General features: G+C 42.2%; 1 protein-coding gene across 1 annotated transcript in view; it reads left to right on the forward strand.

Moving 5' to 3' along the window:
- The window catches only part of DCN (decorin), a 75,377-nt gene that overhangs the window by 38,027 nt on the left and 11,357 nt on the right, over positions 1 to 25,993 (forward strand). The window contains exons 3-6 of the mRNA XM_033951777.1: positions 8,967 to 9,079; positions 14,073 to 14,286; positions 16,837 to 16,950; positions 24,254 to 24,347. Coding sequence (XP_033807668.1) covers positions 8,967 to 9,079; positions 14,073 to 14,286; positions 16,837 to 16,950; positions 24,254 to 24,347 — 535 coding nt within the window. The remainder of the gene's footprint in view (positions 1 to 8,966; positions 9,080 to 14,072; positions 14,287 to 16,836; positions 16,951 to 24,253; positions 24,348 to 25,993) is intronic.

A 25,993-nucleotide genomic window follows, 5' to 3' on the forward strand; every position in this document is an offset into this window, starting at 1 on the left:
AGATTTTTCCATAAACCTAACCATCAAAAACCTGTAAATGGTATTTTCTGTAAAAACTTCCATTCTGCACTTATGATGCCATTTGGTTCTCTTTCTCTCCTCTTGTCCGACAATCCTGTTTCTGATTATTTAAAAAAAAAAAAAAAAAAAAAAAGGTTCATGCTGTCTGGCTGCAGCTGTTATCCTTGGCTTTGTTTAGACTCTCTTGCAGCAAATGTCCCAAAATCTGACTCTTTTCTTCCAGTGCCTAAAAGCAGGCTTACATTAAAAGATCAGCGCACACATAACAGGGGTACAGTGATTAGCGGGAAATGTTTATTGCAAGAGAAGGAACACAATTAGGTGATTGATATGCTTGGCCTTTGTGCAAGATTTAAAGATGTGCTCTTCTTCCAGCGCTGAAAATGATTTCCAGCTCCCCCACCTCCCCCCCCCAAACTAGAATCCTGAGTATTGCATTCCTTTTGCACATTTTGGAATAGATATGGGACTTTTGGGAAACACTGGATTCATAAAACATGATCCGTTTCCATTCTTGTTCATCTAATTGGAATTTTAATTAATTTGGTCTCACTCTGTCCAGTGGCCCTATTCCTCTCTATGCAATTGGGTACACAACTGTACGCTTAGACTGCAAAGTTGCAATTTATAGAATTGGCATATGATATACCGCCGTATGGCCATAAAAAGGCTTTGTGGCAGTTTCCATGACAAGAAGTACAAAACGCATTACAACAATATCATAAAACAGCCATACTAAAGACATATAAAAAGCTATACTTAGAAATATAGAAATATGACGGCAGATAGAGGCCAAATGGCCCACCCAGTCTGCCCCTTCACAGTGTTCACTATCTCCTCCTCTCCTTACGAGATCCCATGTGTCTGTCCCGTGCTTTCTTGAATTCAGATACAGTCTTCATGTCTCCACCACCTCTACTGGAAGACTATTTCACGCATCTACTCAGTGACATAGTGAGAGGCGGCGGTGCCCCCACCTAGATAGCGCCGGGGCGATCTGCCCCCGGCCCCCCTTACTGTACCATATCTAAGAAACTAAAGCTGATGCAGTTTATCCAATGCAATTTTCTGAATCAGCACCCTATATAACTACTACTACTACTACTACTACTACTATTAATTATGCTACCAGACACACGCAGCACTGCACAGAGTCACAAAAAAGAAGAAACAGTCCCTGCTCGAAAGAGCTTACAATCTAAACAGCCAAGATAGATAAACAGGATGTCATAGATATAGTTAAGGGGAACAGTTAATCAGCTGGTTGGGCTGGAGGGAAGAGGGGAATACAGGACAATCAAGCCATTGTGACATCACTGATGAGGTTGGCTCTTATTGATGGAATGAGGCATTATGACTTCATAATCTCAACTCTGCCTCCTAAAGACTGAAACTCTTCACACTACTACTATGAATTATTTCTATAGCGCTACCAAACATATGCAGTGTTGTACAGAGTCACAAAGAAGACAGTCCCTTCTCAAAAGAGCTTACAAACTAAATAGACATGACAGATAAACAGGAAGTCATGGATAAAGTTAAGGGGAATGGTAAATCAGCTGGCTGGGTTGGAGGGCAGAGGAGTAGGGTTAAGGATTGAAGACTACCAAAAATAACCTCAGGAACAGGTCAAAAAACCCAAGGCACCAAGAAAATTTTTTATCTCCCGTTGGCCTATGTAATAGTCTAGGTTATTCTGTTTTTGTGAATTAGGCCTCAATTATATTCTTTTGTTTAGATAATATTAGGTGCCTATATTTTGAGCTGAAATCATGTGCCCAACTTTAATGTTAAGCTCCAAAACTATGGTCCCTTCACTTAGAGGACCTTTTACTAAAGTGTAGCAGGTACTAACGGAATTAGCGCACATGAAATGCTAAAATACCCATAAGTATAAAACATGCTTCTCAGCATTTAGAGCCAGATTCAATAAATAGCTCCTGAGCACGCCTGCATTGTCAATCAACCGCTAGGCACCACTTATAGAATCCCGCATAGCAGTTCCTAGGCGTGCTTAGGCTTCGCTAGGCATCTTCGAGGTAGGCACGTGTTTTACTCAGCCTAATTTACTGGCACCAGCAGCACGGGCCATTCAGCGCGGCTCCCCGCGCCAGAAACTGCTATCGTAGATTCGTAAAAGGAGGCCTAAGGTAAATGATTTGTATGTGTATATGTATAATAGACATTAGAGAATGACACGGTGAAAAAATTGGTCTCCGTCACCGCCCCGTCCCCGTCTCACCATCCTCTGCACTGCCCCGTCACCGCCATTCCCTTCACCGCCCCGTCACCGCCACTGCCATCCCATTCATCGCCCCGTCACCGCCACTGCAACCCCATTCACCGCCCCGTCACCGTCACCGCTGCATACATAAAAGCCTCAAACGGGTACGATTTTATATACTTTTCTTTATTTACGTATAAAGGAAACATTCTGTAAAACTTTAAAACTTAGTTAAATATTAGTTAATAACTATACAAAAACACGAATATAGGTGAAGCAAAATTCATCGTGCCAATTTCTCCACTTCCACGATTCTTTCCCTACACTCACCCCCAAGCCAGCAGCCGATTTCACCCTGCTCCTTCCTCGATGTCCTGCCAGCAGCATTCACAATTCACTTCTGTTGCCCGCTTCAGGCCTTCCTCTCTGTCGGGTCCTGTCTTCATGAAAACAGGAAGTAGGCAGGACCCGGCAGAGAACAAGGCCGAAAAAGAAAACCGGCAAACTAAGGAAAGCTGGAGAGCAGTAGCGTACCAAGGGGGGGGGGGGGGGGCGGGGGGGGCGAAAAAGGTAATGGCGCCAGGCCTTGGAGCACCGAGGCAGACCGAACCCCCGAACCTCCTCCCAGCCGAACCCCCGCCGAACCTTTCCGACTTTCCCAGCGAAAGCAGCAAACCTCCCAACAGTAGCGTCATCAGTGACGCGTCAGAGGGAGGAGAAAGCCGCGAAGGAGGTTTAATTACAGGTGTGGCAGTAGCGATTGGTCCTCTTCTTAGGGGGCGGAGTCAATGCGGCAACGTGCAAGTCGGGTTGAGGAGACAGACCACGCGAAGACAAACATGGCCGCCGGGAAAAAAATGACACCCGGTCACGACCAAAGACTCACGGTGAAGACACGGTAAATAGCGGTTCTTTGAAGGGGGTACATTGGCCTGCGGGGACAAATCTTTTCACCTGCGCCTGCGGGCGGTGAAAACTTTTTTCCCCGTGTCTGCGGAGATTTGAGTATAGAGTCTCTGAAGCCCGCAGCTAAACCGCAGGCTCCCCGCGGCTCACTGCGGGGATCTCTCCCCGTGTCATTCTCTAATAGACATCTCAGAAACAATCTAATTCTGTATGTAACACCATTACTAAGCTCTTATGTCATAACTCCAGCAGTTATCTATCATTCCAGCAGCCTTCTATCATTCATATATTGTAACGCATGCACTGTGCCATCATTACTGAAGTTAATGTTCTTATGTCCATCAAAGCTGCTCATGTAAACCGCTCTGAACTGACTTCATAGTCATTAGTCAGTGGTATAAATGCTTTAAATAATTAATAAACGATAAACATCAGGCAAAAATCATCTTACTCGGTTTCATTAATGGCACCGAGTAAAATTAATGGCATAAGAGAATGAGAAGAGGTAGAAGATGTAAGTAGAAGTGATAAAAAAATAAGCAGAGTTTGGGATGGACATGGGGGAAGGGGGTGGCACCCCTCACAAATGTTGTGGGTAATAATGCTGCCCCTCTCCAAATTAAGTAGACAAACTCTACCAATTGAGAATAAGAAGAAGGAAGGAAAGGAGTTGGGATCCTGGAGAAGAGAGAATCATAGTGAACAGACTTAGGGTCCATGGTTTCAGGGCTCTGAAAGAAGTACGCATGCATGGCCCCCCTGGCTGAGGACAGTGGCGTAGCGAGGGTAGGAGGAGCCTGGGGCAGAGGTGCCCCACTGCTCCTTCCATGCCACCCCCCCCGCCACACTTGTGCCCTCTCTTCCCACACCTATACCTCTTGAAATCTTCGCCAGCGCGAGCAATTTCTCAGACCTGTTGGCTCACGTTGGAATAGGTCTTCCCTCTGATGTCACTTCCCGGCCCCATGACCTGGAAGTGATTTCAGAGGTAGCCAGGCCGGCGAGAGCAGCAGACCAGAGTAATTGCTGGCGAAGATTTAAAGTAGTACATGGTGGCAGGGAAAGGAGGGTGCAAGTGTTACCTGGGGGGGGGGGGGAGATAGGTGCCAGTACCCCCACCAAGTTGGCACCCACCAACACCTCTTTACTATGCTACTGGCTGAGGACACTCACTGCAACATTTGGACTACAATGGGGAAATTGTAAAAAGGCTTAAGCAGGATGTGCCAGATTTTTTTGGCTACTGTACTAATTATTTTTCTATATTAACCTCCTGGTTAATAGATACATGTAAACTTTTTGAGATAATATGGTGCTAATTTAAGCTACCTGGTTATTTTCAGGAGCACTTTAGTGGAGCTGAAAATGACTAGTTAACGTTGAAGTGGAAGCTGCTCACATCAGGGGCATTCAGGGTGTCGCTTCAGGGTGGAGTCCAATTAGCTCCCGATATTCAGAGCAAACCGGCCATGTTTAGCACATAAATAGGACCTCATAAATAGCTGTCCTATCTTTGGCCCCCTTTTCACTAAGCCGCGACAGACATTTCTGCTGTGGCCCAGGGCACTAAATGCTCTGACACTGCTCCAACGCTCATAGGAATTCTATGAGCATCGGAGCAGCGTCAGAGCATTTAGAGCTCTGGGCGGCGGTAGAAACATCTCCCGCAGCTTGGTAAAAGAGGGGGGGTTTATGGGCTAGTCCATGGCAGAATATTGACTTAACAACTCTTACACTAGCCGGCCTTTAAACACCAGAAATTCAATGCCAGAGTCCAAACAGGGCCTAGCACTGAATCTGCAGGTTCAGCGCAGGTGGCGGGCAAAAGAAGCGCCGTCTGCCATGGTCTGAATATCAGCATGCATTAATTCCATTAGCGTGCTAAGCTTTAGCAAAAGGGCCCTTTAAAAATTAGGCTGCAAATAGGTTTCTATTAGTCCTTCACATATAAATAATTTTTTAATCACATTACCCTCGCACACGTGTACACATCTATCTTTTTTAAAAGCACGTGTATATTGTAATTCCACTTCTATTCCATCCAGTACACTTCTCCCTTCGTATTCGCTGTGATAGGGGATTAACAGAACCGCAAATACAGAAAAACTGCAAATAACTTTTTCATATGTTATTCGCTGTTTTCTATTAAAAACCATCGTGAATATGGTGAAACCGCAAATAACATGGTAGGAGACCTGGCCTGTTCCTGAAAGAGAGGCAAAACACGGTGAAGAAAGTGCTGGGAATCAGCAATTTTCTCTGTAAACGCTTAGAATCAGCGATTTCTTTATGTAAGCTGATGTAATTTGGGGGGAGGAGCCAGCAAGCTAAAAACTGTGAATAATTGAAACCGTGAATGCTGAAACCACGAACACGGAGGGAGAAGTGTAGTACCTATGTGCTTTATACAGGTATACCCATCACTTCTGACTGCCTAAATAATGGTATTCTTTGGCACTTAACTGGACAGTGCCATTGAATGCCCCTATGCTGTCCAGTTAGTGCAGGAGCAGTCCATGGGTGGAACGAGGATGGAGCATAGGAGGAGCTAGGACCTAACCAGTTAGGAGTCATATTTAGACTGCTAAACAGTTAGGTAAACGACTAAAGTTATCACAGAAAAAGGCTATCCTAACTTTAGCTGCAAAGCTAACCAGGCACTGATCTGAATATTGGCCACATAGCTTCCAAGTTCTAGTAGCTAGCTATTCTGCTGCCCCACTCTCTTCCTTGCGGTCCTAATTCTCTGTCCCTCCTACCCTGCACTTATCGCAACTCAACCTAGGGATACCATATTAAAAAACAAAAAAAACCAAACATGGACACATGACCCCGTTCCGCCCTGCCTCCAGCCCCACCCTGTTATGCCCTCCAGCCCCACCCCCAGAAAGCTTCCTCTCTTTGCGAGGAGCTCCGGCCGCGTCTGGATGGCCTGGAGCATGCGCGGATGCGTGTGACATCTAAGATGCCCTCCAGATGCGGCTGAAGCTTGTAGGGGCTTTCTAAAACCCAGAAAATTCCAGATTTTGGGAAAGTTCATTCGGGAGCCCAGACAGTCCTCTAAAAAGAGGACATTTCCTGGTTTTCCCGGACATCTGCTAACACTAACTCAACCCAAGATGCCCCCCGGGCCTACCTGTAAACACCTGGTGGTCCAGTGGGGTCCTATAGCAAGAACAATGGTCATTCGCACCTGCCCATCATGGCTGTCAATTTATAATGGCTGCTATGACCTCTAGTGGAAGTCTTGCAGTATTAGCATGTACTAGCTAGAGGTCATGGTAGCCATATTACAATAGCTACTATGATGAATAGGAGATAGAGTGAGATTCATCTGCCCATAGGACCCCACTAGACTACCACGTGTTTACAGGTAGGACCAGGAAGGCCTACAGGAGAGGGGGGAGGGGTGGATGGTAGAGGCTTGAGCAAAAATATATGTGGGGTGGGAGGGAGGGGGTTTGGAGTTGCAGGGAGGGAAGGAGAGAGGGGAAGTTCATGTGAGCAATTTATGTAGGTTCCACCCGATATTCAACCAGGGCCCATATAAGTGTCTTATAAAGGTTCCAGATAAATATCAGCTGGCACTTGCGTTTAAATACTTGAAAGGCATTAATATAGAACCTAATATTTTCTAGAGAAGGGAAAATGGTAAAACTTGAGGACATAAATTGAGGTTGCAGGGTGGTAGAGTTAGGAGTAATGTTAGGAAATTCTTTTTCACGAACAAGGTGGTGGATGCCTGAAATGCCCTCTCGAGGGAGGTGGTGGAGAGGAAAACGGTAGAGAGGCAGTAGTTGTACTAGACAGAATTCAAAAAAGCATGAGATGAACATAGAGGATCTATAATTATAGGGTTACCAGATTTTCCGTAATGAAAATCTGGACCCATGGCCCTGCCCACAGGCCCGCCCAGTTCCGCCCACCCCATTCTGCCCAAGTCACGCCCCATTCCACCCCTAGCCCCATCCCCAGCCTCACCCCCACAACCTGTTCACTTGTCGGGATAGCATCTGTGACATGATGACATCACACTCATGTGCGTGACATCACTGACGTCACTGCTAGCTGGAAGCTTTTCAAAACTCGGACCAAGTGCCGGGTTATGACAAGCTATTTGGACCCCCAGACAAGTCCTCGAAAAGGAGGACATGTCCGGGAAAATCCGGACGACTGGTCACCCTATATACTTAGAAAATGAAAGGTATAAATTGATGAACTAAGGCCGGCACTGGGCAGATTTTCACGATCTGTGTCCCATATATAGCAACTCGGTTTAGAATTGGCTGGGGAGGGCTTCAACAGGGACTATAGTAATTTGGAACATGAGGACTGTACTGGGCAGACTGAACGGTCTGTATCGCGCAAACAGATGGTTTTAGATAGGCTGGAATGAGCTTCGACAGCGACTCCAGTAGCTGGAAACTAAGGACAATATTGGGTGGACTTTATTGGGTGGCCCCTAACTAAGAAAAAAAGACAATTTTTTTTTTTTTTTTAATTATTTATTTATAGAATTTTACAATATTACCAAGCATATACATCTTGTACAGTAAAGTGAGATCAAACAACATACTGAACTAAGTTTCCAAAATTAAGATATACCACAATCATAATTCAGTTGAAAATAAAAATAGATAAATAAAGTAATAATAATCTAGCTGATCACACACTAGTCCTCCATATATTGGATCCAAGATTTAAAGAGTAGGACAAATATAAATCAAATTAATTAAAAGAAAATCCATGTCTTACTACAGTGCGGGGAGCTAACCTTCCATGGACGCAAAAAAAAGACAATTTAATGTAATTTTGAATTTATTAACAAATTATACGAGGACACACAACATATAATATGTTCGTATAATGATTCGAAATGTTGTGTGATCATGGCACCGAAGTAGCCCCCCCTCTTCAAACCCAGCATGCACCCCAAAAGAGGGAGAAAAAGCCTCAGACTAATGTAGCAGTATAGAACCAAAAGGTACAAATCAAAACTGCTTTTGATACTTTCACTGGCAAAAAAAACCTCCCTCACAGAACAGGGCAAAGTCACCCGGAGGCACATTCAAGGACTTAGCTGACAAAAGACGACTCGAGCTCCAACGCTGTCACGTCTTTTCCAATCTTCCCAACAAGCGACCTTGTTTCACCAATGTTTGGCTCATCAGGGGTACAAACAATAAAGCCTTGAAAAGTGCAGCCACGCTGAGACCAGTGTAAATATGGAGGAGAATGGATGGACTGTTCTGGTCTTTTTCTGCTGTCATTTGATTTACTCTATATCCCACTGATTTCCTTAAATATATTTAGCCCTGAATATTCAACACCGGTGCCCAGACATGGCCCGGCATTGAATATCCAGGTTTAAATCTGTCCACAGCAGTCGACATTGCAAAAAAAAAATAAAAAAATCCAAAAACCATCGATCACCACCAACTGAATATTGATCAAATAATAATATAATTTATTTTTCTCAAGTACTTTAAGCAAGATTGTGAGCCTTTGGGACAGTCAGGGAATTCTAAGTACTTTTTCTTCATTTTAATTAATCTTACTTAATTGCATCTCTTCTGTATCTACTGTAAACCGCTTTGAACCTCACGGTATAGTGGTATACAAGAAATAAAATTATTATTATTATATTTTTGGCCCTGTGAACTAGCGAACTCATAACAAAGATCCGTACAGCTTGTTGGTTCATATGCTGAAGGAAATTACAGTAAAATGTTTTTTTATCATATGACTGGAACAACAAATCTATATTTCAAGGCATATTCATTCATTTATTTTTTGAATTTTTCTCTTTCCACAGGTCTTGACAAAGTGCCAAAGAACATCCCCTCTGACACCACTTTGCTAGACCTCCAGAATAATAAAATCACCGAAATAAAAGAAAACGATCTCAAGAGCCTCAAGAATCTTCATGTAAGAGCGTTTGAGCATGAGGTTACCGATGCCATGGGTGAATTACTACAGAAGGATCGGTTCTGATCATTGTTAAGGGCGCAAATATTTTTCTAAATTATAAAACAGTGAGATAGATATTCATTCAGCGGCCGTCAGCATTTCTATGTCTGCCGCTGTCTGCATTCCCAAATATTTGATGCTGGACCATGTCTGGATGTTGGCATTGAATATCCAGTGGCCTATTGGCTTCTAAAATGTACGCAGTTAAGCGCAATGTTTAGCCATTACGTTACTAGCAGGAAGTGGGGTATTTAGTCTAAAAAATGTTCCTTCAAATCAGGCTGCAATATTATTGATGTTTTCTGACTAGGTCTGCAGGTTCTGATCAAGGGAAACTCTGCATCTGAAACCCTTGACTTCCATATAACAAAGAATACTTTTTCATCGCTATTCTCATTATCATTTGTATTAGAGGTAATGCTAGCGAATTCATCTCTTGCATCCTCATCTTCATCTTTGTTGTCGTCACGCTATTTAATTACAGAGAAGACTTTCATAAAGTGGCCAGAACTCGTTGCCAGAGGATGTGATAACAGCAGTCAGTGTAGCTGGGTTTAAGAAAGGCTTGGACAAGTTCCCAGAGGAAAGGTCTATAATCTGTTATTGAGACAGAGGTGGGGAAGCCAGTGTTTGCCCTGGATCAGGAGCATGGAATGCTGCTACTATTTGGGTTTCTCGGAATGAAGCCTTAAGACAACCACCCCGTAAGGAACATTTAATAGAAAAAAGTGAGGTATCCAGATGATTAATATAAAATAGACGATGAACATGTTAGAACATGATTAGAAATTGTTCATCGTCTATTTTATATTTATCATCTGGATACCTCACTTTTTTCTATTAACTATTTGGGTTTCTGCCAGGTACTTGTGACCTGGATTGGCCACCGGTGGAAACAGGAAACTGGGCTAGATGGACCATTGGTCTGACCCAGTATGGTTATTCTTATTTTTAAAAACTGTACACTGCCAAAAATCTCAGCGGTTTACAAATTCACATACATAAAAGCATAAAACACACATACAGTAAAACATAACAGTCCAAAAGCATCACACATCTAGCTTTCGACACAAGAAAATGCTCCTAGCAATACTGTCATCAAATACTCATGAGCTGTCATTAAGGAGAAACAAAACAGTTTCCAAGGAATGATTATCAATCCGTATTTAGAAATAAGCATCAACAAAATGAAATGTTCTACACATAATATTATTTGACCAGATTCCATAAAGACATCCTAGAAATCATAAACATTTTCATTTCTGTAGAGACATATTTTATCTTCTTAAATGATTGACATACAAGTTTCATATTACCAACAGATCGCAGGGCTTTACTGGGTCTATACATTACATTACATTACATTAGGGATTTCTATTCCGCCATTACCTTGCAGTTCAAGGCGGATTACAAAAGAATTATCCTAGATGTATTACAACAAGAACTTACAAAAAAAAAAAAAATTGGTCATTTTCCAAAAGAGTAAGAAATGGGTAAGGTTATTTGTTTGGGGTAGTTGGCTTTAGTGAGAGGTGGAGTTTGAGACTTGCGGTATTATTTCTTTTTTCAGAGTTTTCGTGTATGGTTTTTATTTCTTTTCTAAAAGTCTTGTAGTCGAGGGATGCCACTGGAACCAGTATGGTACCGTTCGATGTTCTTATGGTGTTCTAGATGGCAACCTTTGTTTCAAATATCAAGAGCTGATGCAAGAAAATCAAATGTGCGGGAACCCTTCAGTCTTAAAGCCAGACAATCAGACTTCCTCTCTACAATCCGTTGGACAGTCATCCCAATGCAAAATTTTCCATGAGATGACCATCAGTCTTTTGCATTACAGACGTGTCTGCTCACCAAGAACCACAACCAGTTTCCGCTTCATCTCCACTTCAAAGTGACCCAATTCATCGCTGTTTTGTTTGGCTGGAGACCAGTATCCAGTTCAACAAACTTAGGCAACTCTGCTTCATCCGTTGAATAGAAAACTTTAAGATATGATGGTCCACTGTTTGCATGATGAGGTTTGCAAGAGCAAAATTCTGTTCCAGGTTTTGCCCGTTTCGTTTGGGGCTCCTTTTACAAAGGCGCGCTAGCGGTTTTAGCGCGTGCTTCGCACGTGCTAAAATGCCGCGCACGCTAGCCACTGCCACCTCCTTTAAAGCAGGTGGCAGTTTTTCGGCGCGCGCGCGCTAATCTTGTGCGTGCGCTAAAAGCGCTAGCGCACCTTCGTAAAAGGAGTCATTGGTTTACTGAGGAATTGTCACTATGGCACAAATTCTGTAACCAGCGTCTAATGTTAGGCACCTATTTCGGAGGCGCCCAACTCGATGGGCGTCTATTTAAATTGAATAACGAGCTCAATTAAGCTTTTTAATCAGCACTAATTGAAACTTAGGTGCCTGTCAAGAAAGAACAATTCTGTTAACAAGGCCCCTCTAAAAATTTAGGTGGCCTTCAAAAAAATAGGCGCTATGCACGTTAGGCGTGGGTGCGGCTACATGTTAGGCGCCTTGTTGCAGAATCGTGCGTGCGTAAGCGCTCACATAGGCGCCTCCAAAATAGGTGCCGCTCAGAGTGATTCACTAAACAGCATCCAATTTTACTTGAATCGCGCTGAACGGTGCCTAATTCGGTGCCTAACGTTTGGGCGTTTCTTATAGCATTTTTGCCCTAGGTCTCAAATCCGCTTTTAGTATATTACTTTTAACTGATGTATCCAAGTTCAAGTGGTAAAAATTGGCAAAATTATTACTTTGGTAAAGTAAAAGCAATGTTTCCTATACTTCTTTACAAGTGAAAGTGACAAAATTTTACTTAAGGACAGTAACTAGTTACATTTACTTAGGGCCTTTATTACAAAGTCGCAGTGGCGATGCTGCCGCGGTAAATGCCACAATAGCCCATTCAGTTTCTATGGGCTGTGGTGCATTTACCCCTGCAGGATCGCTACCGCAGCTTTGTAAAAGGGGAACTTGGTTACTATACAATACCGATGAAAGTGTACGCTTTTGAAATACAGGCAGTCCCCGGGTTAAGAACGAGTTACGTTTGTTTTTTTTTAATATTCTTTATTCATTTTCAAAATTACATTAAGTGTAAAATATATTCATTCACAGTAACAATAAATATATCACTTATAAGCAATCATTGGTACATTATATAAATTTTTATCCCTTCCCCTTTCCCATCCCTCCCATCCATATCTTCCATTATTATATAATATATGTAATAATAAAAATACCCCCCTCCCTATATCCTGAACTGATAATTAAAAGGGAAATAATTTTACTTAATCCTTACAATATTTTGTTAATGGTTTCTACACATCCTGAAATTTCTTAAAGTATCCCCTTTGTAAAGCAATACATTTTTAAAGCTGTTCTTAAGTTGGATTTGTATGCAACTCAGAACTTGTAGATTTTAAGATTCTTGCTGCTTAACTCTGATGACAAAAGGGCCAACTGTCCCTCTAAGGTACAGAACGCACAACCACACACTGTTCTTAATGTGGCCATGCATCATTCCAGAATCTGTTGCAGGAGAAGTGTAGGAGACTATGCCACTGGAAAGACTGCTCAGTAAAATCAAATGAAGCCACGACCACGTTCTTAAGTAGAAAAATTCCAGAGCTCATATTGTGATGTCATAATGCCTCATTCCACCAATGCCTAAGAGCCATCTTCAACAGTGATGTCACAATGGCTTGATTTTTTTCTTTTAATTTGTTTCAAATTATATAACTAATTCAGAAATATCCAAATACAACCATCAACATAATCATTCAAAAGGAAATAAAATCATTCAGTGATCTAGTCTACATTATCTGACCAACAGTGCATTCCCTTAAGCAAGATACATTTAATATAAAGAAAACAGCTAAGTAGGCAGAGTGTGGTTTTATATCTTTGTATTTCTTCATTTATCCTCCCTAGTTTAAAACCAAAAAGGAAATTAATTCTAGGATACTATTGAACTGGTTTATCCTTCAGAAAACCTTTTAACTGGACTGGGTCTAGGAAGACATATTTATCACTTAAATATGAGATAAGGCATTTACATGGAAACTTTAAGAAGAAGGTCACACCCACCGCTAAAGCTTTAGGCCTAAGCGCCAGAAACTGCTTCCTCGTCATTTGGGTCTGTTTAGAAACGTCTGGAAATATAAGAATTCGTTGACCACAAAATATTTTCTTGGTAAATATTTCCTTGGTAAAATATAATTTCAAAACGATCTGTTTTTCTAATTGTTTTAAAAATTACCAAAAGTGTAGCACGTTTTGTAATTGTGTCTTTAGATGATTCAAGAAACTGGGATAGGTCTAAACTATCTGAAGAAACTAATTTATCCATTTCCCCCTCCGCTCCTTCCTCCCTAGAAGCCCTCGGAGCATAATAGAGGTTATCAGGTTGAAAATTATCCACATCAGAGTATTGCAAAATCTCCCTCATATACATTCTTACTAGCTCCAAAGGAAATGCGTAATCGGGAAATTATGGAAACGAAGAGGCTTGATTACTCCTATACAGACAGTCCCTGGGTTAAGTACGAGTTACAATTTTAAAGCTATTCTTAAGAATTTGTATGTAACTCAGAACTTGTAGATTTTAAGATTCTTGCTGCTTACCTCTGCTCCCAGCTGACAAAAGGGTCAACTGTCCCTACCAGTGTTCCCTCTAAGGTACAGCATGCACAACCACACACTGTTCTTAATGTGGCCCTGCATAATTCCTCAATCTGCTACAGGAGAAGTATAGGAGTCCTTGCTACTGGAAATACAGCTCAGTGAAATCAAATGAAGCCGCAACCCCGTTCTTAAGTATGAGTCGTACTTAAGTTGGCCGTCTGCAAATCTGGGACTGCCTGTGTTATATATTACTACAAGTTTCCAATAATACACTTCTTAAAAGGGTACAGTATGCTGCTAATATCACACTCATTTTTTCTATTTTTCAGACTTTGATCCTTGTTAACAACAAAATCAAAAAGATAGACCCATCAGCCTTCGAATCATTAACAAAACTGGAAAGACTTTATCTATCTAAGAATCACCTAAAGGAACTTCCTACAAATATGCCCAAATCACTTCAAGAGCTACGTGCCCATGAGAATGAAATCTCAAAAGTGCAAAAATCAGTGTTTGATGGACTGAATCATATGATTGCTGTGGGTAAGTCACATGAGAATTTCTGAAACAAACACACATACTTCGATGCAATCAGATACATACCTCCCCTAAACATTGAGAAAGAGATGGGGGGAAGCCACTGCTTGCTGTGGATCGGCTACTAGGCTTGATGGACCATTGGTCTGACCCAGTAAGGCTATTCTTATGTTCTTATTGTATTGTAAAATTAGTGATCTATTTAGCAAATGATAGCTATATTACATTTGGTAGACATATTGGTCTCAAAATACCAAATAAGACAACACAAGCATTACAAATTAACCCCCCTCCCCCGTTACAAGTGTGCAGAAGGGGTTTTTAGTGCTATGGGCGGAATTTGGGCAGGCTTAGACTTGGACATCCTGCAGCTATAATAATAGACCTGTTTGAGAAGTGTCTAAGTGCCAAAAGGATACCCAAACTGTCCAGATGACCCCTGAAGGGATTAAGTAATGACCCCCACACACTCCTTCAGTGGTCATTGACCCCCCCTCCCACTCCCAAATATTATGAATAAAACAATACATACTTAGCTCTAGAACAGCAGCATGGGAAAGCCTTGTTGAGCATCACACAAGTGTCAGGTGGGTGGGCTAGTGAACCATAGAGAGGAGGAGCTAGGCTCATAATCCACTCTAATTATTACATTTATGGTGGACAATGTGAACCCACCAAAACTCACCAAAACCCTACATTACTGTTATAAAGGTGCTACCTATAGCCTTAAGGGCTATTGGAGTGGTGGACAGGTGGCTATAGTAGTTTTTAGGGGAGTTTGGCAGGGCTCACCAAACATTGGAAGGGGGTTATGGTGAGATGTACTTCTGGCACTCTTTATGTGAAGTTCACAGCAGTGCCTTCTAATGTGGCCCAATGGTCTGTTGGCATGTCTTTGTGACCAGCCCATTAGAAGGCTGGCCCCTCCCATATCCAGATGGGCTTCATTTGAATGTTTTCAACTTAGACAGTTTTGTGGTTGAAAATAAGGTATAAAATTAGACGTCCTGGAGTTGGACATGTACTTGAACATCCTGGTAGACTAGATGTCCAACTCGACGATATTCCAAAAAAAAAATTTGGACAGCCAGCATTTTTAAAAATGGACACTTCTGGAAGTCCAAATTTGGATGTCTAGCGGGAAACGTCCAAAGTCAGACTTCGATGCACTATTGAAAATGCCCCTTCACGTAGTTTGGAATGGGTTCTAAGTTGGCAGGTCCTGTTCTATGATAATAATAATAATAATAATAATAGTTTATTTTTATATACCGCCATGCCCAGCAGTTCTAGGCGAATCACAACAATCAATCATTATACATACAGTACAAATAGATATTTAAAATTAAAATCATCTATAATTTCAGCAAAGTTAAAAGCTTACAGTGGGAAGATACAAACAATTTAAAATGAGATAAAAATTATAAGGAAGTAATAAGATACATAAGATTGCCAGTCTTTTGAATAATTGAGTTTTTATCTGTTTTCTAAAATCAAGACAAGAGGAAGCTTCTAACGCAATTTCGGCAAGCCATGTATTCAGTGTGGCCGCCTGAAAAGAAAAGGTTCTGTCGAGGAACCTTTTGTAATGACAGGATTTTATTGAGGGATATGCAAACAAGTGCACTCTTCGAGAGCTCTTATTAATCTTTTCCTATCGTGCGTCCCGGATGGGACATTCCAAAAAATGTCGTTGCCATCGTATGTCCCATGGCATGGGACATACAGTACACCTTCTATCTATCATTTGTCCCATCTATTGGGCCATTGTGTTTACAATAGCCGTAAATGATAACGGTGAATAATATAAAACTTTGCTAAAATAATTACGATTGGAACCAGCGTAACGTAAAATTTATTATGATAGGAAAAGGTTAATGTAACTCGGGGTCAGATAGCCTGGTAGCATGCCAAATACTGCTTCGTAGCAGATACATGAGAACTTAAATAAGACTGGATTCCAATGGCAGCCAATGAAGCTTTTGATAGAATGGAGTAATATGCTCCCATTATTTTAAACCAAAAATAAGACGAACAGCCGTATTCTGAACTACTCTCAACGTTTTGAGAATTTTCTTAAAAGCACCCAAATATATAATGTTACAGTAGTCCAGAATACTTAAAATGGAAGATTGAGTTAACAAGCGAAAAGAAGATTGAGTTAACAAGCGAACGATACTAAAAGAACTTCACAAATCCTAACCTGGCCATCTATGCTAAATTGAACGTTCTTTCTAAAAATGCTGCTCTAAGTATATGGAATCAAAGGCGACCAGAGAAGACGGGCCTTTACAAGAATTAGCAAAGAAGATATGAGAAAGAACTAGACAGATGGTATAGATAGAGAAACTCATTTTCAAGCACTTAGACTTGCAAATTTACATATTTTATTATATCTTTGTAAATTTATGTGCTTTGAAAATGAACACCATCATTTCTAAAAATGACTGAAGAAATTCTCACGCCATGCTTGCTCATAATCATAGTTACTCATAAATAAATCCTGGACTAAACTATTAAAAATTGACAATTACTCCTCAAATATTTTGTTAACAGAACTAGGCACCAATCCACTGGAAAATTCCGGTATCGAGAAAGGAGCATTACAAGGCATGAAGAAACTGTCCTACATTCGGATCGCTGACACCAATCTAACAAGTATCCCTCAAGGTAATGTATGAATGACATGAATACCGCACACAGGTTCTGTATCGTACAAATAGATGAGAACTAACATGTCCAGCGTTGCAAGTTTACAACTGCATATCACTTGAAAAAAATATTACCAACTCAACTGCCGATTCCAAAATGTCTATTAAAGAATGTGGAAAAATATTCAAAATAAATTCACAAAAAGATTAGGCAAAATAAGAAATTTAGAGGTTGTCATTTAGAGGTTGTCATTTAGAGGTTGTCTTCTACTTTTTGGTTTAAGATATGTATGCTACTTTTTAAAATACAACTTTTGGAATAAGGTAGCTGTGCCGCTATATAGCATCTTTTAGGGTCTTCAGACTGCCAATCGTGTAGCCTAACACGGTTGGACTGCAATCCTCATTGGACCCGTTGCTATAATGTCTAATTATTCATTTATATTTTAAATAATTATTTCTTTTTAATATAAAAATCATACTTCTCAAGACAAAAGTTAAAAGGGGATAGATTCCGTACGAACGTAAGGAAGTTCTTCTTCACCCAGAGAGTGGTAGAAAACTGAAACACTCTTCTGGAGGCTGTTATAGGAGAAAACACCCTCCAGGAATTCAAGACAGTTAGACAAGTTCCTGCTGAACCAGAACGTACACAGGTAAGGCTAGTCTCAGTTAGGGCACTGGACTTTGACCTAAGGGCCGCCGCGTGAGCGGACTGCTGGGCACGATGGACCCAGCAGCTGCAATTTTTATGTTCTTATGTCTTGGGGTGACAAAGAGAGAAAGAGAGAGAGAGGGAGGGGGAAAGAAATGCTCCCGAGATTAGAATTCTTCCACTTCTTCCAATTTTTAGAAAATCTTTTAAAACAAGTCTTTTTAAATTATTCTTACTGCGGATGTAGATTATGTTATGTCGACTTTATTAATCTAATCTAAACCTTAAGTTTATATACCGCATCATCTCCATGAGAATGGAGCTCGACACGGTTTACAAGAACTTAAAATAGTGGGTAGAGAAGAAGAAAAAGGATTACATGAACTTATGTGTAGAAGGGGGGAGAGAAAGGGGGGGAAGGATAGAGCTACAATTTGCTGAAAAGCCAGGTTTTCAGTTGTTTGCGGAATAACTGAAGGGAGCTCAGGTTCCGCAGCGGGGTGGTGAGGTCGTTCCAAAGACCTGTGATTTTGAAGAGAAGGGATTTTCCCAGTTTGCCTGAATAGTGGATGCCGCGTGGAGAGGGGAAGGCTAGTTTAAGCCTTTGGGCAGTTCTGGAGGACTCGGGACTGGTGGAGTTGAAAGACAGTGGGATAAGAGGAGGCAGGATTCCGTGAATGATCTTGAAAGCCAGGCAGGAACATTTGAAATGGATTCTGGAGATTATTGGGAGCCAATGAAGTTTGGCAAGGAGTGGGGAGGCATGGTCAGACTTGCGTTTTGAGAAGATCAGTTTGGCTGCAGTATTCTGGATTAGCTGGAGTCTTAGAATACTTTTTTTTGATAGATTTAAGTAGATGGCGTTGCAGTAATCTAGTTTGGAGAGGATGATGGATTGGACAAGGATAGCAAAGTGTTGTTGGCTGAAGTAGGATCTAGCTTTCCTCAGCATGTGAAGGCTGAAAAAGCATGATTTTGCCAAGGAGTTGAGGTGGTCATTGAGGGAGAGAGAGGAATCGATAGTGATACCAAGGACCTTGCATGAGAACTCGAGCTGTAGTGTATCGTCTGTGGGTAGTGTGAAAAGTGTGGGCAGGTGTTCGAATTTTGGGCCGAGCCAGAGTAGTTTTGTTTTAGATTCGTTTAGTTTCATCTGTACCGAGAAGGACCAGGCACGGAGTCTCATTATGCAAGCTGTAATGTTTTCGTGGAGGTTGGTAAGGTTCTGGTCAGTCTCAAGGAGGACAAGGATGTCATCTGCATAAGTGTAGATTGTTTCCAGGGGGGATAGTTGAAAGAGTTTCAGGGAGGACATGTAGATGTTAAAGAGAATAGGGGAAAGGGGTGATCCTTGAGGGACACCGCAAGATGGAGTCCAAGGAGTGGACATGGTGCCATTTGTGTTGACGGTGTAGGAACGGGAGCGTAAGAAGTTTGAGAACCACATTAGGACGGTGGAGTCGATTCCAATCTCGGAAAGTTGGTAAAGTAGTATGTCGTGATGGACGACATCAAAAGCAGCGGAAAGATCGAATTGTAGTAGGACAGCGAATTTGTTACGTGAGTGTAGTTGTTGTACCTTTGAAATTAGGGAAACTAGGAGGGATTCAGTGCTAAAGCAGGGTCTGAAGCCATGTTGGTAGGGGTGAAGAATGGAGAATCTCTCGAGAAAGGAGGAGAGCTGGGTAGCAACTATGGTTTCTAGAAGTTTGGTAAGTAGAGGGATATTTGCTATGGGACGGTAGTTTGAAGGTAGGGAGGGGTCGAGATTGGCTTTTCTCAGAATAGGTGACAAGGCAATGTGGCCCATTTTTGTGGAGAACAAGCCTGATAGTAGAGCAGAGTTAATGAGTCTCGTAAGGGAGGAGATGGCCTGTGCAGGAATGTTTTCATAAAGGTGGGATGGGAAAGGATCTAAGATGCATTTGCAGGATTTCAGTCTGAGGCAGAGCTTAGAGATCTGGGGTTCAGATATGGGTTCAAATGTCGTCCAGGATCTATCCACTGGGATAGGGTTTGAGTCATTGGGAGGAAGAGAATTGTAAGAGACTGCTGAGGGGAAAGAGCTCCTTATGGTGGAAATCTTTTCATTGAAAAATTTGGCTAAGTCGTTTGCGGAAGAAGGGGAGAGGGGAGAGGTGGAGTCGTTTTTTGAGGTTAAGTTTCGCCAGATGTAGAACAGAGTACTATTTTGATTTTTTGATCTGGTGATTTTATCTCCATAGAAATTCTTTCTTGCTTTTTTTAGTATTGTGTTATAGCACTTGATGTTGTCTCGCCAGGATTGTTTGTCTGAGGGGGATTTCGATTTTTTCCATTTCCGTTCCAGGGCTCGACAATTCTGTTTTAGTTCCCTGCTAATTAGATCTGATCCTTTTACTTCATCAAGTATTTTTATGTAAATCGAGTCAAGCTTATAACTTAGAAGATGACCCGGTATATAAATCCAAGGATTAGATTAGATTAAAATCTATAGACCAATGAATGAAGTATACCTTCACACCCCCTTTTACTTATCCCAACATATGAAAACAATGAAATCAACATTTTTGCTTCTGTTATGGTCCTCCATCATACTTTTTCCATGATCTGAATAGAATCAAACTGTGCGGGAACCATTCCCTACCTGTTTGAGTCAGAAAGCCTCCTAATCCAGCTAAGGGTTATTTATTTTTGAATATTTTACAGCGCAGGTTTTCAGTAAAGGTTAGTGTATATTAAACAAAACATATACAGTATATTTAAATCCTGCTTGCATAATATTTAATTGGTGGAGATACATGGGCCAAGTTCAAATCCCACTCTTTCTCATTGTGGCCTTGGGCAAGTCATTTAACCCTCTGTTGCCTCAGGTAGAAGCTGAATCCCCTCCCCCCTCCGCCCCTCTCGTTTACAAAGCCGCACGGCAAAAGCCCTTTAAATCCCTATGAGCTTTGGGGCAGTTTAGATTGTGATCCCTCCAGGAACCGGGAAATACTTAGTAGACTTGAAAGTACTACCGCTACTATTAATTAATTATGTCTATAGCGCTACCAGACGCACGCAGCGCTGCACAGTCACAAAGAATAAGAAAACAGTCCCTGCTTGAAAGAGCTTACAATCTAAACAGGCAAGACAGACAAACATGATGCCATGGATACAGTTAAAGGAAACGATTAATCAGCGGGCTGGATTGGAGTAGGGTTAAGGATTGAAAGCTATATCAAAAAGGTGGATTTTCAGTCTGCCTTTAAACAAGGGAAGGGAAGGGGCTTGATGGACAAACTTGGGTAATTTATTCCAGGCATAGGGGGCAGCTAGATGAAAGGAACGAAGTCTGGAATTGGCCATGGAGGAGAAGGATAACGTTAAGAGTGACATCTGAGGAACGGAGTTCTCTGGGAGGTGTATAAGGAGAGAGAAGCAAGGAGAGATATTGAGGGGCAGCAGAATGAACACACTTGTAGGTCAGCAATAAGATCTTGAACTATGAGCTAAATCCAAATTAATGGTGGTAACTTTATTTCATTCAACATTTCAAATAATTATCTGGTTGCAAAGTCTTTGACTTATCGTTGATCACCACTCTCTGTGGCTGGTCAAGAGAAGGCATTAGTAAAATCGGTCTTTCTCAGGTTAAAAATGTAATACTATTTAAAGCCACTGCTGCCGCCAGCTAATTTAAAAGAACATTGTAGTCCATAATATTTCTAGCTGTTTATTATTACAACTAGTCTTATAGCCCGTTACATTAACGGGTGCTAGAATATATGTGTGTGTCTTTCTTTCTTTTCTTTTTTTTCTATTCCTTGGCTGTCCATCACCACCCCTTGCCTGCTCCCCCTGTCCATTCTCCCTTCCTTTTACCTCCCCTGTGTCCACTACTACCCCTTCCCTGCTCCCCTTATCCAGCAGCAGCCCTTCTCCCTTTGTTTTACTTCCCCCCTGTCTATCATCACATCTTTCCTGCTCCCTCTTTCCAGCAGTAGGCCTCCCTTCATTTTTCTTCCCCCTCTGTCCATCAGCACCTCTTCCCCTGTCCATCAACCCCTTTTTCCTGCTCCCCCTGTCCAGCAGTACACCTCCCTTCTTTTTTCTACCTCCCATGTCCATCAGCACCTCTTCCCCTGTGCATCCCTGCTCCCCCTATCCAGCAGTACATCTCCCTTCCTTTTTCTGCCCCCCATCCATCAGCACCTCTTCCCCTGTCCATCCCTGCTCTCCCTATCCAGCACTATGCCTCCCTTCCTTTTTCTGCCCCCCCTGTCCATCAGCACCCCTTACCTCCTTTAGCATCTGCCCTCACCAGGGCCGCTATGCGAAGCCTTGGCAGAAGGGGGAAGGGGCGTTGCGCGGGGGTGGGGTCTCTGCAACCCAGTAGAGCATTTAGAGCCTTTCGCCTCAAGCCACCGCAGCCTCCTCCCTCATGCGCCTTAGCGCGCATGCGTACTCTGCCGGCCACATCCCGACAGAGCAGGACTCAGGGAACATGGGATTAGAGTGCGCATGCGCGCTTAGCATATTATTATTATTGATGGTCTATTGGTAGAGCTGCCGTTGTCACTTATACATGTACTATAACTTGTTCAAAACTCTGCTGCAAGTATATTCATGGGCTGCTTTTTCAGATCATATTTGTACAGCTTTGCAAAAGCAATATTGGCTTCCCGTGTTCTGTGCGCCAAGTCTAAAACTGTATATTGGTTTTGAGAACTCTTTGCATGACTGTTTCTGGTTATTGGACAAAGGTTATATTGGAATATGTTTTGGTACATTTATTGCATTCACAGTGAAAGTGTCTTGTGGTTGTTCTACCATTGACCATTGCCAGATTGTCTGAGACTCATAGACAAGCTGTCCACACTTCGGCCGCAGGTCTTTGAAATGACCTACTCTGTGATCTTGGGCAAATCTCAGACTTCATCATATTTTTGTAAAAAGTAAAAGTTGTTTTTTTTTTAATATTCTGAGAGCTTTTTGGGCTTTTTGGTTTCTTTCATACTGTGATTAAAACTTAAATTCTGTTAAATTCATTGTGATTCAAGTTTCAAGTTTACTTAAAAATTTGATTCAATTGCAATATCATATTTCAAAGCGATTTACAAGCATAAAATCGGGGTATCAATAAAACATACCCCCTCTTTTACTAAGGTGCGCTATGCTTTTTAGCGCGTGGTAAATATTAGCGCACGCTAATCATGTGCTAAACGCTAATGCGCGCATGTTATCCTATGGGCGCGTTAGCGGTTAGCGCCCGCGTTGATTTAGCACATGCTAAACACCCGCTAAAATGCTTATCGCACCTTATTTTTGTCTCTACCAGTTCTACCTGGAAGGTATTCCAGGTATCCATTATTCCTTCTGATGTTACTCTTGAGTCTTCCTCCTTGTGGCTTCATATCACCCCCCCCCCCCAAACCCTGGTTCTACAACTTCATTTTGCTGGCTTTTAAAAATCTGCAGCAAACGTTTTTACTGCAGTCTAGCGAAGTAGATGATCTAGAGCTCATAGAAAGGGCGCAGTGGTTAAAAGCTACAGGATGCGGGTTCAAATCCCACGCTGCTCCTTGTGACCCTGGGCAAGTCACTTAATCCCCCCATTGCCCCAGGTACATTAGATAGATTGTGAGCCCGCCAGGACAGACAGGGAAAGATGCTTGAGTACCGGAATAAATTCTGAGCTCCCTTGGGAGAACAGTATAGAAATTGAATACACAGTCTGACCAGAACTGATACTGTGATATCATAATGCCTCATTCTACCAATAAGAGCCAACCTCATCAGTGATGTCACAATGGCTTCATTGTCCTATACTTGGCTCACTTTTGCTACATTTTGATTTCTATAGTGGTGCAGTGGTTAAATCTACAGCCTCAGCACCCTGAGGTTGTGGCTTCAAACCCACGCTGCTCCTTGTGACCCTGGGCAAGTCACTTAATCCCCTCCCCATTGCCCCAGGTACATTAGATAGATTGTGAGCCCACCAGGACAGACAGGGAAAGATGCTTGAGTACCTGAATAAATTCATGCAAACAGTTCTGAGCTCAACTGGGAGAATGGTATAGAAAATTGAAGAAAGAAAGAATTTGGAGGAGCGTCGGAGCATTTACCTCGCTGGCCCATTGTAGAAATGTCTACTGTGGCTTTGTAAAAGAAACCCTTTATTTTTTGGAAAGGGATATTTCTTCCAGGTTAATATCTTTCAAGAATTTAAAAGTCTGTATCTTATCTCCCACACCCCAGCTATAAATATTACTAGGCTGGGGGGGGGGGGGGGCTATAGATTTGTGTGTGTGTACAATTTTAGGGGAGTTGCTAGATTTGCAAATTGGAAGAAATTGTGCTATTGCTGTTGTGATGAGGATTATAGTTTACTGACCGAAAGGGAGTGTTTTAATTAATTAATTAATTTATTATTTTGGTGTGATACAGTCTGACGCTTTTCCCTAGTGAGAGTAAGGGATAGGATAGCACTGATTTAAGGACACTTATATGTGTTGTACGATGTGACTTTGATGCATTTGATTGATTTTTTTTTTTATTATGTAAATCATTTTGTATTCCCTTGTTAAGAAAAAGATGGAATATAAATGTAGAAGGGTGTGTTTCGTAATACAACCTTATACCTTTAACAAAGAATTCACAGCGTAAATAAAACTGGCCTCTTCATATGCATTTTATATTTTAGGTCTTCCCGTTTCTCTCACTGAGCTCCACCTTGATGGCAACAAAATCACACGGGTTGACGCTGACAGTCTAAGCGGACTCAACAATTTGGCCAAGTACGTTTATGTATTTATTCAATTCGTTTTCCAGCCCGTTGACCCCCAAAGAGCTCAGAACGGGTTACAGGTTCATTCACATAATTTCTGTACAAGTTTACGATACAATTTCACATGAATTAATTCAGCAAAAATGTAAGAATACCCAGGGATGGCTCTAACAAACAGTATTTAAGTAACGACTCCCCAAACCTGGCCTGGCATCCCACAGGCAGCTGAGTTCTCTGCCACAGTGAAAACGCAGGAGATAAATTTGCATGTATCAAGTCGTCAATGTGTGGCCAACCACGATGAACACTCTGAAAACCAGACTAGCTGTGAGGTTCCCAGGCCAGTTTTAGGAAACACAGATACCAGATAAAATAGTCCTGTGATGGCCAGAGTCACTGCAGTAGCGTTGTCAGAGTTCCTCTCTGAAAAAAGGAGACACTTTGTTCCACCCCAGCACACTCCCGTTCCGCCTCCAGCTCTGCCCCCTATACGCTCCCCCACCCCACCTCCACACGAACCTCCCTGAGCTCGGGACTGCATCTGCGCGGCCATTAATGCAATGAAGTCACGCACATGCATGCATGCATATGACATCATAACGTTGATGGCCATACATGCGCAGACGCCCTCCAGATGTGGCCCTGAGGTTAGGGACTTTCAAGACCTGGACAAGCTGCCGGGTTTTGGAAATCCCTCTGGGCAACCGGAGAGTCCTCTGAAAAGAGGACATGTCTACATAACCTAAAAATATCACCAGATAGAAAAAGGAGCTCACCACCTGGAGCTTGGAATCCCTCCTTCACGGTATAATCACTGGTTGCGTACACAAGAGCTGTGTTAATAAGCCCAAAGGTTTTGGTGACATGGATGGAACTTTACATAGAATTACCGTCTCGACATTAGCAATCAGTTTGTTTTATTTTATAAACCATGCATTTAAGAAATGCCTTATAATGAATGTTTTTCAAGACAGTTCCTGAAGAAAAAACAGAGCAAACATTTCCTTTTACAAAAAAGCTTCTCCACTTCTCTCTGCCACTATAAACAACTTCATAAAAACATAGGAACTCAAGAAAAGCCATGCTGAGACAGACTAAGGTCCATCGAGCACCAGCATCCTGACTCCGACCGTGGTCATTCTGGGTCACGCAAGTATCTGGCGGATCCTGAAATGTAGATTTATTTATCGTAGCTCATTTCCAGGGATGAGCAATAGTTCTTCCCACTCTAACTGGCAAGCAATATCTTATGGACTTTTCCATCAGGAACTCCTCTAAACAGTAGTGTAGAAAGGGGAGTGCGGGGTGGGGGGTGAGGTGCAAACCGCCCCGGATGCTGCCTTGGCAGGGTGCACTGGCGCATCGCACCCTCTCTGCGTACCTATTGAAATGTTCGCCAATGTGAGCAGAATCTTTCACCTTCAGCTCGCGCCAGCCTTGGCTCCCTTCCAACACCACTTCCTGGTCATGGGACAAGGATGTGACATCAGAAGGGAGCCATGGCTGGCATGAGCAGAAAGTGGAAGGTGTTGTGAGTGCCAGTGAACATTTCAAGAGCTACACTGTATGTGTGTGTGTGGGGGGGGGGCTTGAGCAGCAGAGAAAAGTAGGGGGGCACATGGTACGATGATGCCAGGCTCCTCCCTCCCCTGCTAC

This window comes from Geotrypetes seraphini, chromosome 7, assembly GCF_902459505.1.
Source record: "Geotrypetes seraphini chromosome 7, aGeoSer1.1, whole genome shotgun sequence".
Classification (NCBI taxonomy): Eukaryota; Metazoa; Chordata; class Amphibia; order Gymnophiona; family Dermophiidae; genus Geotrypetes; species Geotrypetes seraphini.